Genomic DNA, 13,239 nt, shown 5'->3' on the forward strand with positions numbered 1-13,239 from the left:
GGCTGTGTGCTGTAAAAAATCTAAAAAAAGAAAAGCCCGTAGAGTTAAATTAATGTGTTTTTCTTTCTTATCGTAGCGACGATACGTCTTGTTATGACACAAAGTTCGATCCACCTCATGCTCGTAGCAAATTCATGGTTTTGCCTCGGGGGTGCTCAGAAGCTCTAAACAATAGTCCATGAGACAAAAGCGCGAACAAAAAGATCGCAATAAAGCCTGCGGAGTGTTAATTGCTTTCCATTTTAAGCTTGAATGTTGACGAAATTTGACTGTGTATGTTAAATAATTTGAATACAACCCTTTGTTGTCCAATTTAGTGCGACTATAAACAAACTGAACCTTACTTCAGCCTCGAAATTCTCTTCTCCCTTGGACTCGCTTTCTTTCTCCGATTGCGTGAGTAAAGCAGCTGAACGGGCTACCAAGTTTCACCACTTTACAAATCACCATCTTTTAAAATATTAATATCTTGAAAGGTTTTCAACAATGCTTGTCAAAACAAGCCCTCGAGGCAAGTCGTCACTTTTCTACGGCTTAGACTCAACTGAAATTTATGTATCGCGATAGCTTATTGTAAAATAAATGATATATAGCTGACAGCTTTCTTGCGACATGGAACCTTGTAATGGGTCGCTCGAAGTTTTCAGGATTAAGGCTACCCTTGCTTTAAATTGCCATTAATTGAAGAGTTTAGTCAATTGTACTGAAGAGATGAAGCGAACAATTGTTTCCTTAACTAAGAAGTGACACGTTTTTGATGGCAAGATGTTGAGCAGCTATCGAGCGACAACTGAGAAAAAGAAAGCACTTCAGGTTAAGTGTTTGCTCCCGAAAGTACATCGGCCAACAAATTGTGTAAAAATTTGGCCATGAACTTTTCGCTCCGTTGTTTTGAACAAGACCGAACGATCGACTTATCGTGTGTTTAGTTATATTTTTGGGAGGAGCGCCAAGCAATCTAAAGGGGATAGCATTTTAAACGCGAGTTGATAAAACCAATGTTGTTATCTTTTATGTTTTCTAGAATGTTTGGCGCCTTGTCTCTTTTGGTAATGACGGCTGATTTGCAATGAAATTACTCGAAATGATAAAAATGTGTCGAGCGAGCTATTAATCACAATGCACGGTCATTTGCATGTGTCACTGCATCGAATAGACGAAATAATAACTCGAAATTTCACCAAGTCCAAATCACTCCTATCAAAATAAAGATTTATCAACTGACTGAAGATGTGCGATTTATTGAAAGAAATGAGAGTAAAGTGAAAAACACTTCTAAGTTCAATTTAATTCCTTGAGATGAAGACACAACTTCAATAATTTCCGTAGGGCGCTCAAGATTCCTCTCTCTGTTTATATCATCTATTCCTAAAAGTACTCGACAATTGTCGTATATATTTTCGGTTTTTAATCTAAGAAATTTGACGAAGTTCAGGCCCTATCAGAAACGGGGAAACCGCCGTTACGATCAAACCCTTCTGTTAAAGTGGGTAACTGAGAGAAGAAATTTCCTGTGAATGGGCATATTCATTCCTATTCACAATTAATTGCTGTAAAAGCCCACAAAGCAGTCATAAACCGACCGTAAAACCAACGGTTTGCTACAGCTTGTCGAAGCCACTAAAAACCTATTAAGTGATGTATTTGTTGATAGTCCCCTCTGCCCCTCCTTCGGTAAATATAATTCTCGATAGTTCAAATTGACTAAGCTTTGGAGGAAAATATTTATTTATTTACTTGTTCTCACACAAATCGCGCTCCGGGCAAAACGTTTAATGCTACTCTCGCCGTTTCGATAAAAAAAAAAAATGCCGCACACAGAAATGACTCCACAAAGACAATTTACAGCCTCTTTTTGAGAGGAATTGTCTTTAAAAGCTTCACCGATTCAACTCTATTAAGTTGCGGATTTGGGAGGCAAGAGAGATGAATACCACATCAATTTGCAAATTACGAAACATGTTCTATTCAAGTCCTCGGAAACTCTATTTATTTGTCTAGATCAGACAAAGGTGTCTTTGCGCTTGAAATCAATTTCCTTTCTTCTGTGCGTTTGTCAGGCAAAAACGTCACGAAATCTTCTAAATGACTGGAAAATTTACGAAGTCCTACCGTGCTTACTAAATGCTCGCTGATTGCACCTTGATAGCTTTTTAAACAAAAGCGACGACGAGGTTGAAGCAATTCGCTGAGCCTTCTAGAGATTATCCTCTTTTTAAGTAAATAGATTTCTGATATTACCTTATGGGGCTATAAATATAAGAGATAGTTACTCTAATACTCGGTCTTAATGGGTCTTGAGATTATTTTTCTTTGTTTACCTTCCCATTTATCTGTGAAAAGGAAGGAATTAAAAAATAATATTGGATCTTCTCAGCTTTCGTGGATCGAATTTTTATTACTCAGATACTATTAAAGGAATTGTCATTTATTTTTCCGCTATTGAGACCCATTCAAGTTCTTCTTTTCAACGAAAAAAGAAAAGAGTGAAGAGTAAGTATCGCGAAGGCTTTTACAAACGTAAGTTAGAATTTTTTTTGAGAGGGTGTTGAAAACATTTTTTTTTTCGACTATGCTAAATAAAGCAGGTAAGCCTATTGATTAGCGTCGGCTTTGAATTGCTGTTTGAGATCTTCAATCTGCAATTCATCAATCATGTCACTTCTTCTGTCAAGAAATAATGACTTAATATCGCTTAGGCGAAACAAGTTGGGCCAGAATGCAATCACCCAATTGCTTTTTACCTCATTAGCATCTCATGAAATTTTCCAGCTGTGGTCACTTAGGCCAATCAACAAGTCATCAAAAACGTTTGAGTGGAAACAACCTCAAATGGCAGAAGACCATTAGCAGTGCCTCGTAGGACTCCGTTCTCGACACCCCTTATCACCTACTTCTTGCGTGGCACTCTCTTATCGCCTGAAACTCTCGTTAAAAGCTCCCTGCTGCTCTTAATTATTTCATGCCTTATCGTTCACATCTTTTTACGACAGAACGTGTTATGTAAATTCAAACTGCTAACTCGCACGTTAGCGCGATATTAGGGGACTGCGAGTCTTCGCGTGGTCTCTTGAAGTCATGGAGTCAGTTCGTGAGATTTCCTTTGACGATCGTTTGATTTTTGAATCTCGGAGTATGAAGTGTGATACATCGTTGGTGGGGCGTGATGAATGTTTGTTTTAAGTAGGCGTGAGGCCAATCAAATCCTTAACCGCACGGCTAAACGTTCCGTTTATGACATGGAGCAACAAATGGTCCACTTTAACTAAGAATGCCTTTAACAGAAAAGCCTTTCATGATTGTAGTTCGACACCAAGGAGGTAATTGTCGAATTGTTATCCCCTAGCCAATTGAAAAAGACAAAACATGAACACTTTTAGAATGACAACGTGTCTTGGACTAATTGATAGCGGCCAAAAGCCAATCACAAACAACTCTTATCAGTTTTCCTGGGCTTTTGTATACGAGGGGGAGGAGATGATTATTCGAGCTTTCTCGTGGTTCCATTAGTCGTCACCCTGGACCAATCACGGACGCGCATTTACATGTCAGACGTTTAACAAGTTTGACATTTTTATTCTTGATCATTATCACTGACTTAAATTGTCGCCTCGCATGCCCCAATGCATTCAAGCGAACACAAACGATCTTTGTTTGCCATTTCTTAAGCTTAGGAAATTTATACTACTTTAGTCTTGAATTATTTTCGTTGCGACACATTCAGGCGGAACTGTGTTTAGATATGGAGGAGAAGACTCGATCGAACCCGTTTTCGATTTCCAATATTTTGAACAACGGCAGCTCTAGAGAGAGTCACGGGAGAAAAGAGTTGGAGATAGCGACTGAGACGGGAGGAACACATGACAGACAGCGCGCTGAACTTACAAATAAAGAAGGTTGCGAAACTCGCCGGCCTGATGCAAGCCCTTCGCACCTAAATAGAAGACTGGAGTACGACTTTGATGACTGGAGCAGGGCGTCCGTTGAAGGTTAGTAACTCACAACATGTGCGCTTCCGGTAAATGGGTTGTAAGCGAAGTAACAGCACTAGTAAACGAGCCCTATTTGTGCTCGAACGAGGGTCATCTAAAACCCCGATCTGCTGCGGAAATTCATGTGACAATTCTCTTACAGATTCATTGGATAAAGACGACCGATCCTCAGAAGGTGACAAGAAAGATATCAATAAGAAACGAAGGAAGAAGAAGACAAGAACGGTGTTCTCTCGAAGTCAAGTATATCAACTGGAGTCGACATTTGATATAAAAAGGTATCTTTCCTCTTCGGAACGAGCTGGCTTGGCCTCACAACTTCACCTAACGGAAACGCAAGTTAAAATATGGTTCCAGAACCGGCGGAACAAATGGAAGAGACAACTCGCTGCCGAAATGGAAGCAGCTAGTTTAGCTCAAGCGAGCCACCAAAGAATGGTACGTGTTCCTATTCTGTACAGGGAGCAAAGTCGTCCCAGTGAACTATCAACACACGCTCCGTACTCGTTTTACCATCCTTCATATCCGGGTTTAGCTCAGTATTCACAGCACTATTCACAATTTCTTCCTCCTCATCTAAGACCATCGCCGATGTCCTCTTTGCTATAACAGGTCTGCTACCGGAAAGGAAGAACAATGACGTAGACATGGAATGACTACTTTCTCTCCACATCGAATCAAACCGCAGACTAAAGTGGAAAAAGTCTTACCTTCCACAAGGACACTTAAGATTTTTTATTTCAAAATCTAGGCAATGCTATTTATCTCATAAAAATCATTTGTTTGATACCCGGTCTTAATATCGTAACCCTAGAACATCTCATGGGAATACCTTTGCTAAGAGCGGAGAGCGCTTCGGCCGGATATAGTTGTCGTCACTTAGTAAGGAAATTACATCAAAAACTTGTATTCCCCTCATTTAATCTAGTTTTTGTTAAGCGTTTCGAAACTAAAAGGCTTGAACTGAAGGGTCTTAGTTGCAAAGCACCATGGAGTGTTTACAGTTGTTATTTACACCTATTTATACAACACTAAAGGCGATTAGGGCTAAGAGATGAACCACTTTAGTTGTTGCACGGAATATTTAACGCAGAGTGGGGATCGAGAAGCATGTAATTTGCTTTCGATCCGCAGCAAATCATGTAAATTTTGTATATCGAATATCATTTGCGCAAATTTGTTCGAATTCGAAGAATTCCAAAAACTAGTGTAATTGCGGTGACATAGAACAAGAGAGGTAGGGAACCATTAACGACCCAAAGATCCTTTCGCTGAGAAGCATTTGTAGTTGATTATTTCAAACTCTCAAGAACAAAAAAGGTTAATGAATTTAGAGTTTGTGGGTCCAGATTGTAAAATACGTGCTAAATTGTAGTCAAATATTTACAATAAAAGAAAGAGTTTGTAAATTGCACACGAAGTGAGGGTGCTCATTGCCTTTGAAACGCTGCCAACTTTAAACTACTTCAAAACTTTGTTTTCTCTTAAAATATATCAGTTACAAACAAACTTATCAAGTTCTAAGAGGGCCTGACAGAACGATTGGAAAAGGAAATGTGTACCTTTGGCTGCTCATTTAAGAAAACGATCCGACAAGCGACGTTGCGATGCCTGAAAGTGTTAATGAATTACTTCACTCCTAGTAAAACTTAATCATTCCTTTTACTGAACTTTCGAAAGGTGCGAAAATGGCGTTGAGCTACTATTCACAAATGAGTTACAGATTTACCATGACAAGGAACGGAGCAGTAATTCGTAATCGTTATCAGAAATTGTGAACAGACCGGAGAGCTCTCGCCCATTAATGTTTTTATCTGAAGATAAAAGAAAAAGCCTTTATCAGACTCCCTAAAGAGTGAGCGAAGTGTGAACGACTATACATCTTAGCATAACAGCACAGTTATAATTTCCTCGATTAAAGTAAATAATGCGGAGCATTCAAATTTCCACCAGCAAACGGAGAATTTTAAAACTAAAGAAAATTTTGTGAGAAAAACCTCCGTTTGGTCGTCCAGGAAATTGCGACCGACGACCTTATTTCTCGTCACATCCTCGCTAAATTAGCATCACTGAATTTACCATTTAAAAGCGATTTACTTTTTCTAACCGCATGGCATTTTAAACAGGTGAACTTGATGTTAGAAAGTCACTAGTCCCCTTTGGGTTTCGTCACGGGAGAAAAACAAACTTCGGGGCAGGTTCGATGACTTATAGAATTAGAGGGAGATATTATTAAAACTGTAAATAATACTGAATCTTATTGACTAAATTGAAAGCGAATGTCCTTCATAGGAAGGTCGACAACAAAATCGAGAAAAACAAGGAAATTCGCCTATCAAGCAATCAACAAAGACAATTAAATATTCATGGTAAAAGTGATGTTTAAGACACATTTTTAATGGTGTCATTATCCGCTCGGGATAGGGCGAAGCCCACAATCTCACCTCGGAAGAGTTGGAGATTCACCCCTGTGGGGATCATACGCATGCAGAAGTTATAAAAACGAGGTGATGGTCTCGAAGTAAATTTTTACAACATATTTGCCCGTGCTGAAATAATTCATGTTTCACGCGAGCTTAATATTGGACTGTTTGCACTTAGCGGAGGCCATGAATAAATAAAAGCCGCAATTTGGCATTGAACTATCTGCTTATCATTGGTAAAACAGGAAATTTTAGGTTAATGGAAAACATTTGCCTGCGCGCTAGGCGATATTTTAAGACGAATGGAGTACACTTTTGAGTGGAAAAGATAAGTTTGTGTGATAAACCGGTAACCCGCTGCCGGAGTTAAGCAGCGAATTGCTTTTAGTGTTGATAAAACCCAAATTGAATAAGGATGCTTCTTTTCCACGTGTCACAACAGCTACCAAACGTCCCAAAAGCCTGCTTTTGTAAACCAACAGCAAACCGAGGTAAACGGGCATATAGAGAGTCATTAAGGCACAAAAGAACAACCAACAATAGAAATGGGGCTAGGAATTAAAAGCTTTATTAAAACTTGTTGACTTTAAGTTCCTCTGCAAATGGTTGGCGAGGACATACAGCGATTTACTGCCAGACAAGACTAGAGTTACAATTTTTCCTAGAAAATTTCAGCTTGTTTGACTAAGTACTTAGCTTGCCGCTGATACCCAAATTGTTTATAATTATCAAATTTAAGAAGTTTTAAGAACGTTCCATGATTATTAAACAAAAAAAAAAAACTTATTCAATCCGGCAGCTGTTAAGTATTGATAATTCAACCTCTCTTTTTGCAAAACTAATTTTATTGACGAGTAAATCGTGAAAAGCTGCCAACTCTTCTAAACACATAATGGCTAATTTATCTATGTCATTTGTTTAATTTTGTTGAAATTTTAAGTCAGGATTTTTAGAGGAGGAAGTTAAAAAAAAGGGCGGGAAAAAGCATGAAAAACGTCTGACCTTGAAAATTTGACAACTTTTATCGCAAGTTTAATGGTCACAATATCGTACCTCAGTGAGCGTGTATTGTGGCCTAGACTATTGTTTTCCCTCTCGTTTTCTTAATTTAATACGTTATCTTAGCAATTTCAATATTGTTTATACGTAAGGCATCACGAAATCTATTAAGCCTGTTTTCTGAGCAAGCCCTATTACTTAGCGTGAGGGGATTGGGTGATAGTTTCCTTTTATAGCGCGATGCTTTTTGTATAGCCTAAATTTCCGAAAAAAGCAGAAAGTAATTACTTTCATTGAATTCAAATTATCCCTTTTCAATTTTCTGTGGTCGTTTGCCAGCAGGGAGTATACTGATAATCTTGATAACGATGACATTCACGCGAAGTGGTGCGATTAATCAATTTAGAAGTACGATTGCCTAGCAACAACCACTGACTGAATCAGCCTTTCATAGATGTGGGCATCCAAACAAGTACATCTTATGCAGGATTTACCCTCTTACTTATGCTGGAATTATTTTTTTCATATAAATCATATGATTCAAAATACGAAAAGTGCATCATGCTGGCCGAGGAGAGTTTCCGCCTATGATATTATAAAAGGAAGGCGTATTTGTTAAATTGACAATAACAGCCACCTAAAATTCGTGTGTTCCAAGGCCCCATTAGATATTCCGCCCCACACTTTTAGCTATTGAGTGGGAAAACGTGACATAATTTTCGTAAGAAAAAAAAAAGAGGAATGTTTTATAAGCATCATAGAGCTGCCGCTAATGAATCGGAAATATGATTCGTAATACTTCTCTCTGGTCAGAATCGGTCGATACTGAGGCAAAAACACCTTGAAGCCGGCGAGAGGATGCGGCTGATCGAGATAAACTGATTCTTATTTGCCTAATTCATTGTTTTGAAAACAAAACACTGCTAATATAGGCAGCCCCTTTTCCGTTCGTGGTGCGCTTTTAAAAGCGTATCTCGGTCCTTTGTCGGATGCTTGGGTTGGGAATTGCTCGGAATAATTACACCAAGCATTTAACGCAATTCCTGATAAACAAAATGCCTTCCAGCTGAGCTGCGATTAGACGCAATCGAAGGCCGTTTTTCTTTTAGAATTGTCTTTCTGCTTGGGAGAGTGTTATCAGAGGAGATCAACAGAACACAAAACAGCAAGGAGTATGGGTCATATTTTTTAAAGGATCAATATTTAAATGGAAATGATAGAAGCACCAAACGAGATTCTTCAAAAGAGATCATGATGATTACTGGTGGAAAGCAAATGACAATATTGTAATTTGTTGCTTTTCTGTTAATCGCTCGAACTAGAATTCAAATTGGCTGCTTTTAACTTAAGCAGGAAACTGATATTTGACCAAAAGAGTTTGAAAGCATTGAACGCTGAAAATATGAATTTGAAAATAAGTTCAAATGTAATGCTTCTTCATAGAAATCTTGCGGGTATGTTCAAGTTACTAAGTTCTTTTTCCCTGCCGTCTTTGAACAAGCAGGAATTTGAGTTCCTTTCAGCATTTTTCAGAGGATAATCAGCCAATTGAAAGGCTTTTTGCATGTGATCACGTTATATTTTAGAATTTTTTAAGCTCTAATAGTCCCTCCTTAATCGATTGCTAAATTAGTTGCGGGAATTCGCTTGATAGTAAACGACGTTTGCAGTAATCTCAATGAAAAGTAAAAAAAAAGATCCCTCTTAAGTTCCAATGAATATTTTTTCTCGAAGTTTCGCCGGACATAGATCAGTATTGAAGTCTTGATATTATATTTATCACATTATTCCTGTCGCCGAGGTAATTGCCCGTGAAATGAGAATCGAAGTCTTTGTTTCACTTCAATTAAGACTTTATGGCGACAGAGTGCAGTCGAAAAAAATATAGCTGTGAGTTTGACGCAGTAAATTGGCGAGAGTGGGCAATTGACTTTGTGATTTTGTCAAATACACCATTCTAAGCATTTTTCTTTTTTTTACACCTTTCAACATTGACAAAACGTTGGATCCTTGTCCAAACTGTTCAGATCAGACGCATTAGCCGCAGACGCTGTTCAAAGTAACAAAGAAAAGTTAATGAAGGATGGTAAAATAGGAGCCAAGGGTACGGAATTGCGAGCCATTTAATCTCGGAAGAAAAATGATGACTCACGTAATCACCTGAAGTGTCGCAACATCAATTTTCATTGAAAATTTTTAAAAAAAAACTGAGTAAATCTAACCCAATGTGGTTTCTGAAAAGATCTGTAGGAGGTTATTGGCATGCATAGAAGATTTTGAAGCTCACAATTAAGTCCAAATAACGATGGGTTAAAAAAATCCAATGACTCAGGTAATTCAATAAAAGATTATTTTAAAGTACTGCCATTTCCACGCAAATCATCCCATCACATGTTTGTCATTCGGTTTGAGCTACATGCGCTTTATGGATTTGTGCCACTTATGCTGTCACTTAGAAAAATTTTAAGAGTTGCTTGTTAAAAAGATTTCTATAATGACTTATGAAGTTTAATATCGAACAAATTAGTCCAAAATTGTCAATAATATCGTCATAGTAAGCTATGTTATATTTATACGGGATAAGAAATCCAAAATTTTAATTATTTTGTGAAAGCAGCCTTATAAGGGTGAATTTATTGAATTAACCTCTAGAGTTGACTCAAATTCTTAAAAAACGATGAATCCAAATATAACAGCAAGGACCTACTTTAGTTTTCCAGCTTGCAGAACATTACAGTAGCATAACGAAGTTAAGACATCGATTATTTAGGAAAAGAAGAATAACTCTATGAAATAAAGAAATTTAGAGGCAAATTAGCAATAAAATTCTGCTCAGTTCAAAATATCACTAAAAATTCTGCTCAGTTCAAAATAGAAAGTGAATCTCTATTTTAATAAAAAGGCTATGCAAGTGAGGTAGTTTTTTTGAATGTAACTTTTAAACTGGTTTTGAAAAGAAGTAATACGATATTTCAAAGATATCAGATATATCTTGAGGCAACCAAACATTGCTGTCTCCTTCTGCTTTTCATAACCATAATGCATAGAGGTAAAAGTAATCTGAAATTGCATTACTTTCATGCTTTAAGAAATTCTCAAAATAGCGGGAAAAGGTCTAAAAATTATTGATTGATACTTAGTTTTTCGATTCTTGAATTACGTGATTCAGGAAAATTACTCTATTGGTCTTACAACATGTGGGTTTTGGAAACAAAAGAAAACCGAATTGAGTTCATCAGTCAGGAGAGATCTCAATATGTGCCCCCGACTGAACGGAAAAGAACATGCACTAATAAAATAATAAGATTGTTGTTTAAAAGCAATATTTTCTATTTTCATATTATAATTACGATAACTTAATATGTCAATTCAAGGTTGTTATCTACGTTGAAAAGTTGCAATATCAAAGTTGTTCGGTATGAGATCATCAGTTCTTTGGACAGCTGAGAATATATTCGTTACGGTGCCGTGATCTTCGCCGAAGCCAGGTCTTCCATCTTAAGTTATTTAATTCTGCGTTGCATCTGAAAGCTAAGTAGCACTTGAAAAAGCGTGAATCTACGACTCCATCTTCCCCCTTCCTCCTGCCCCGTCCAACAACAACAACGACGCTATGACAGAGAAAAAAACAAATACGTAAAAAGAGGAACAAGATTTGGACAGGCGACCACGAAAATGTTGATCTTGATCAGTTGTAACTGTTATTTCAATATCTATTTTGAAACAAGACTTCATTAGCTGGTCTTTGAGTGAAAATTGTTTTCAATTTGAATAATGTGTTCTCTTTTTACACCTTTATCGCGTAGGTGCTTTGTTTATTCCTTATCTGCGTAATCTCGATTACTTGGTAACTAAAGCTGTAGACAAAACATTTTATTAAAATTTTCTTTTCAAAATGATATCCTTTAAAATTTTTATAGCTGCGCGATAGGTGTAATCTTGTAGAACCCCACTAATGTCGGTCTTGCAATGCGTCACGAGTGGGGAGCAAATCTCCAAAACAAAAGAGTTTTCATGTCATTCCTACTCCAGTCAATTATTTTTCCCCGTATTTGCCCGTAAGTTCACGGTTTCTTTTTTGAAAAAGGGTCTCTGTCCATATGAACTCTATTGAAAGATATTTTAACATTTTATTCATCCAAAAAAGTGTTAGCAGAGCAACAACAACGAAAGAAAAATTAAATGAGAGAAATACTGCCTTTTTCGCTTTGGCTGATATGGAGACCCCGACTGATCATGCAATAATAGTATTTATTTTCATAATGCCTAAATTGGCTGGCTAATTAACCGAAAATATTGTAAATATCTGCTAAATGAGTCCATTTATTTCTCGGTTGTTTTAAGTGAATTACATTAAGGGCACGATTATCTATCTTATCAAAACGCATCACGAAACTGCTCAAGAGAAATATGTTAAAAAAATTAGTCGAAAACTTAAAATATCGATTAGTTTAAAATCTACAGAAGCTTACATGAATTATCTGATGTTTAAATGAATTATCCATTTCGACATTTAGAATTTAAACGAATTTAGTGTAAAATTCAGAGTACAAGATGTTGAGTTCGATGCTAAATTTTCTGTTAAAACGGAAGAGTAAAACTCTATTGTAGGTTATTTAATCGTAAAAAATGTCAAAATCGGAACTTATCACGTCCGTTTTCTAAAGTGATAAAACCACCATCAAGCTTCAGCAGTCTTCCAATTGTTTAAAAGTATTTCAACAAAATTTTAAATACAACAGTTCTTCAGTAGATGTGCTTTTAAATTTTGCAATAAACTCATCTCCTTCGAGGCAGATGAAGTTTGGCAGAAGCATTGTTTGCACACAAAAAGTAATTAAGGCTTAGAAATTAGTTGTTAAAGGTGGACTTAAAGAAAGATAAGAATGATTATTAATCATGAATAGGCTGGCCTGTGCTCAATTTTTAATAATGACACTAATATGCCAGACAGACCTCGTATAACAGTTTTTCGTGGTGATATGCGGGTTTTTTAACATAATTTTCGTGTTTCCACTGCCATTTATGAAACAAAATATTCAATTTTCTCCTAGGCGAAAACAGTTCTGCAATTATCTTCATGCGATGTTGTCTTGCTAAAATAATCTTGCACTACAGATTCAACAATACGACATTTTTTAAAATATATTTTTCAGATAATTTTTGACGAAAGTGCAAGTTGTTTCCCGTGACGTCCGAGGAATAAAATTCAGTGATATCTATCGACACATCTCATACGAAAATGGCGTTGCCAGTTTTGAGTGATGAGTGACTATCTAATTGTTGACACACGTAGCGTTTAAGAGCAGGTGGAAACCTGCAGCTCATGACGCAGGATAAGGTTTCGCCAAAACAGAACGAGACAAGTGCCAACAACAGTTTCACAACTGGTTCATTGAGGATAAACTTGCCTTACAATTGTCTAAGTTGTTTTACTAAGAAATCATTGAAAATGAAAAATCTTTAACATTAACAAATATTCCCTTACTAACAGGAAAAAAGCGAACATGCGAAAACGGAAAGAACAAACATCCATTAGGCAATGAAGAAGGTTGATCAATTATTGATGTTCAGTAATTGGCGTCGTATTTGGAGAGAAAAGCTTTCATTACCGTTATTGAGCTGGAAGTGAGATATTTTTTGTCATCTCTGGAAAGAAAACCCTAAAAAATGGGTTGAAATAAGAATAGAAGAAGCAAAAGCTCGAAAAAAAAAACTAGATTTAATCAGGAAATGCAGGTAAAGAAAGGCTCGACTTGGTAGCGAAATCACCGGATTTATGAAACAACTGTGGTATTCAATTATTGAACGTGAAACTATTTGCT

General features: G+C 36.9%; 1 protein-coding gene across 1 annotated transcript; it reads left to right on the top strand.

The window, feature by feature from the left end:
• Positions 1 to 3,064: 3,064 nt before the first annotated feature.
• Positions 3,065 to 5,406, top strand: LOC113685482 (uncharacterized). The gene is made up of 2 exons (XM_027202993.2): positions 3,065 to 3,989; positions 4,135 to 5,406. Exons 1-2 carry the CDS (start codon positions 3,743 to 3,745, stop codon positions 4,599 to 4,601), a joined length of 714 nt encoding a protein of 237 aa, XP_027058794.1. The 5' UTR covers positions 3,065 to 3,742; the 3' UTR covers positions 4,602 to 5,406.
• The last annotated feature ends 7,833 nt before the right edge of the window (positions 5,407 to 13,239 follow it).

The sequence above is a fragment of the Pocillopora damicornis genome, chromosome 2 (assembly GCF_964200805.1).
Source record: "Pocillopora damicornis chromosome 2, jaPocDami1.2, whole genome shotgun sequence".
Classification (NCBI taxonomy): Eukaryota; Metazoa; Cnidaria; class Anthozoa; order Scleractinia; family Pocilloporidae; genus Pocillopora; species Pocillopora damicornis.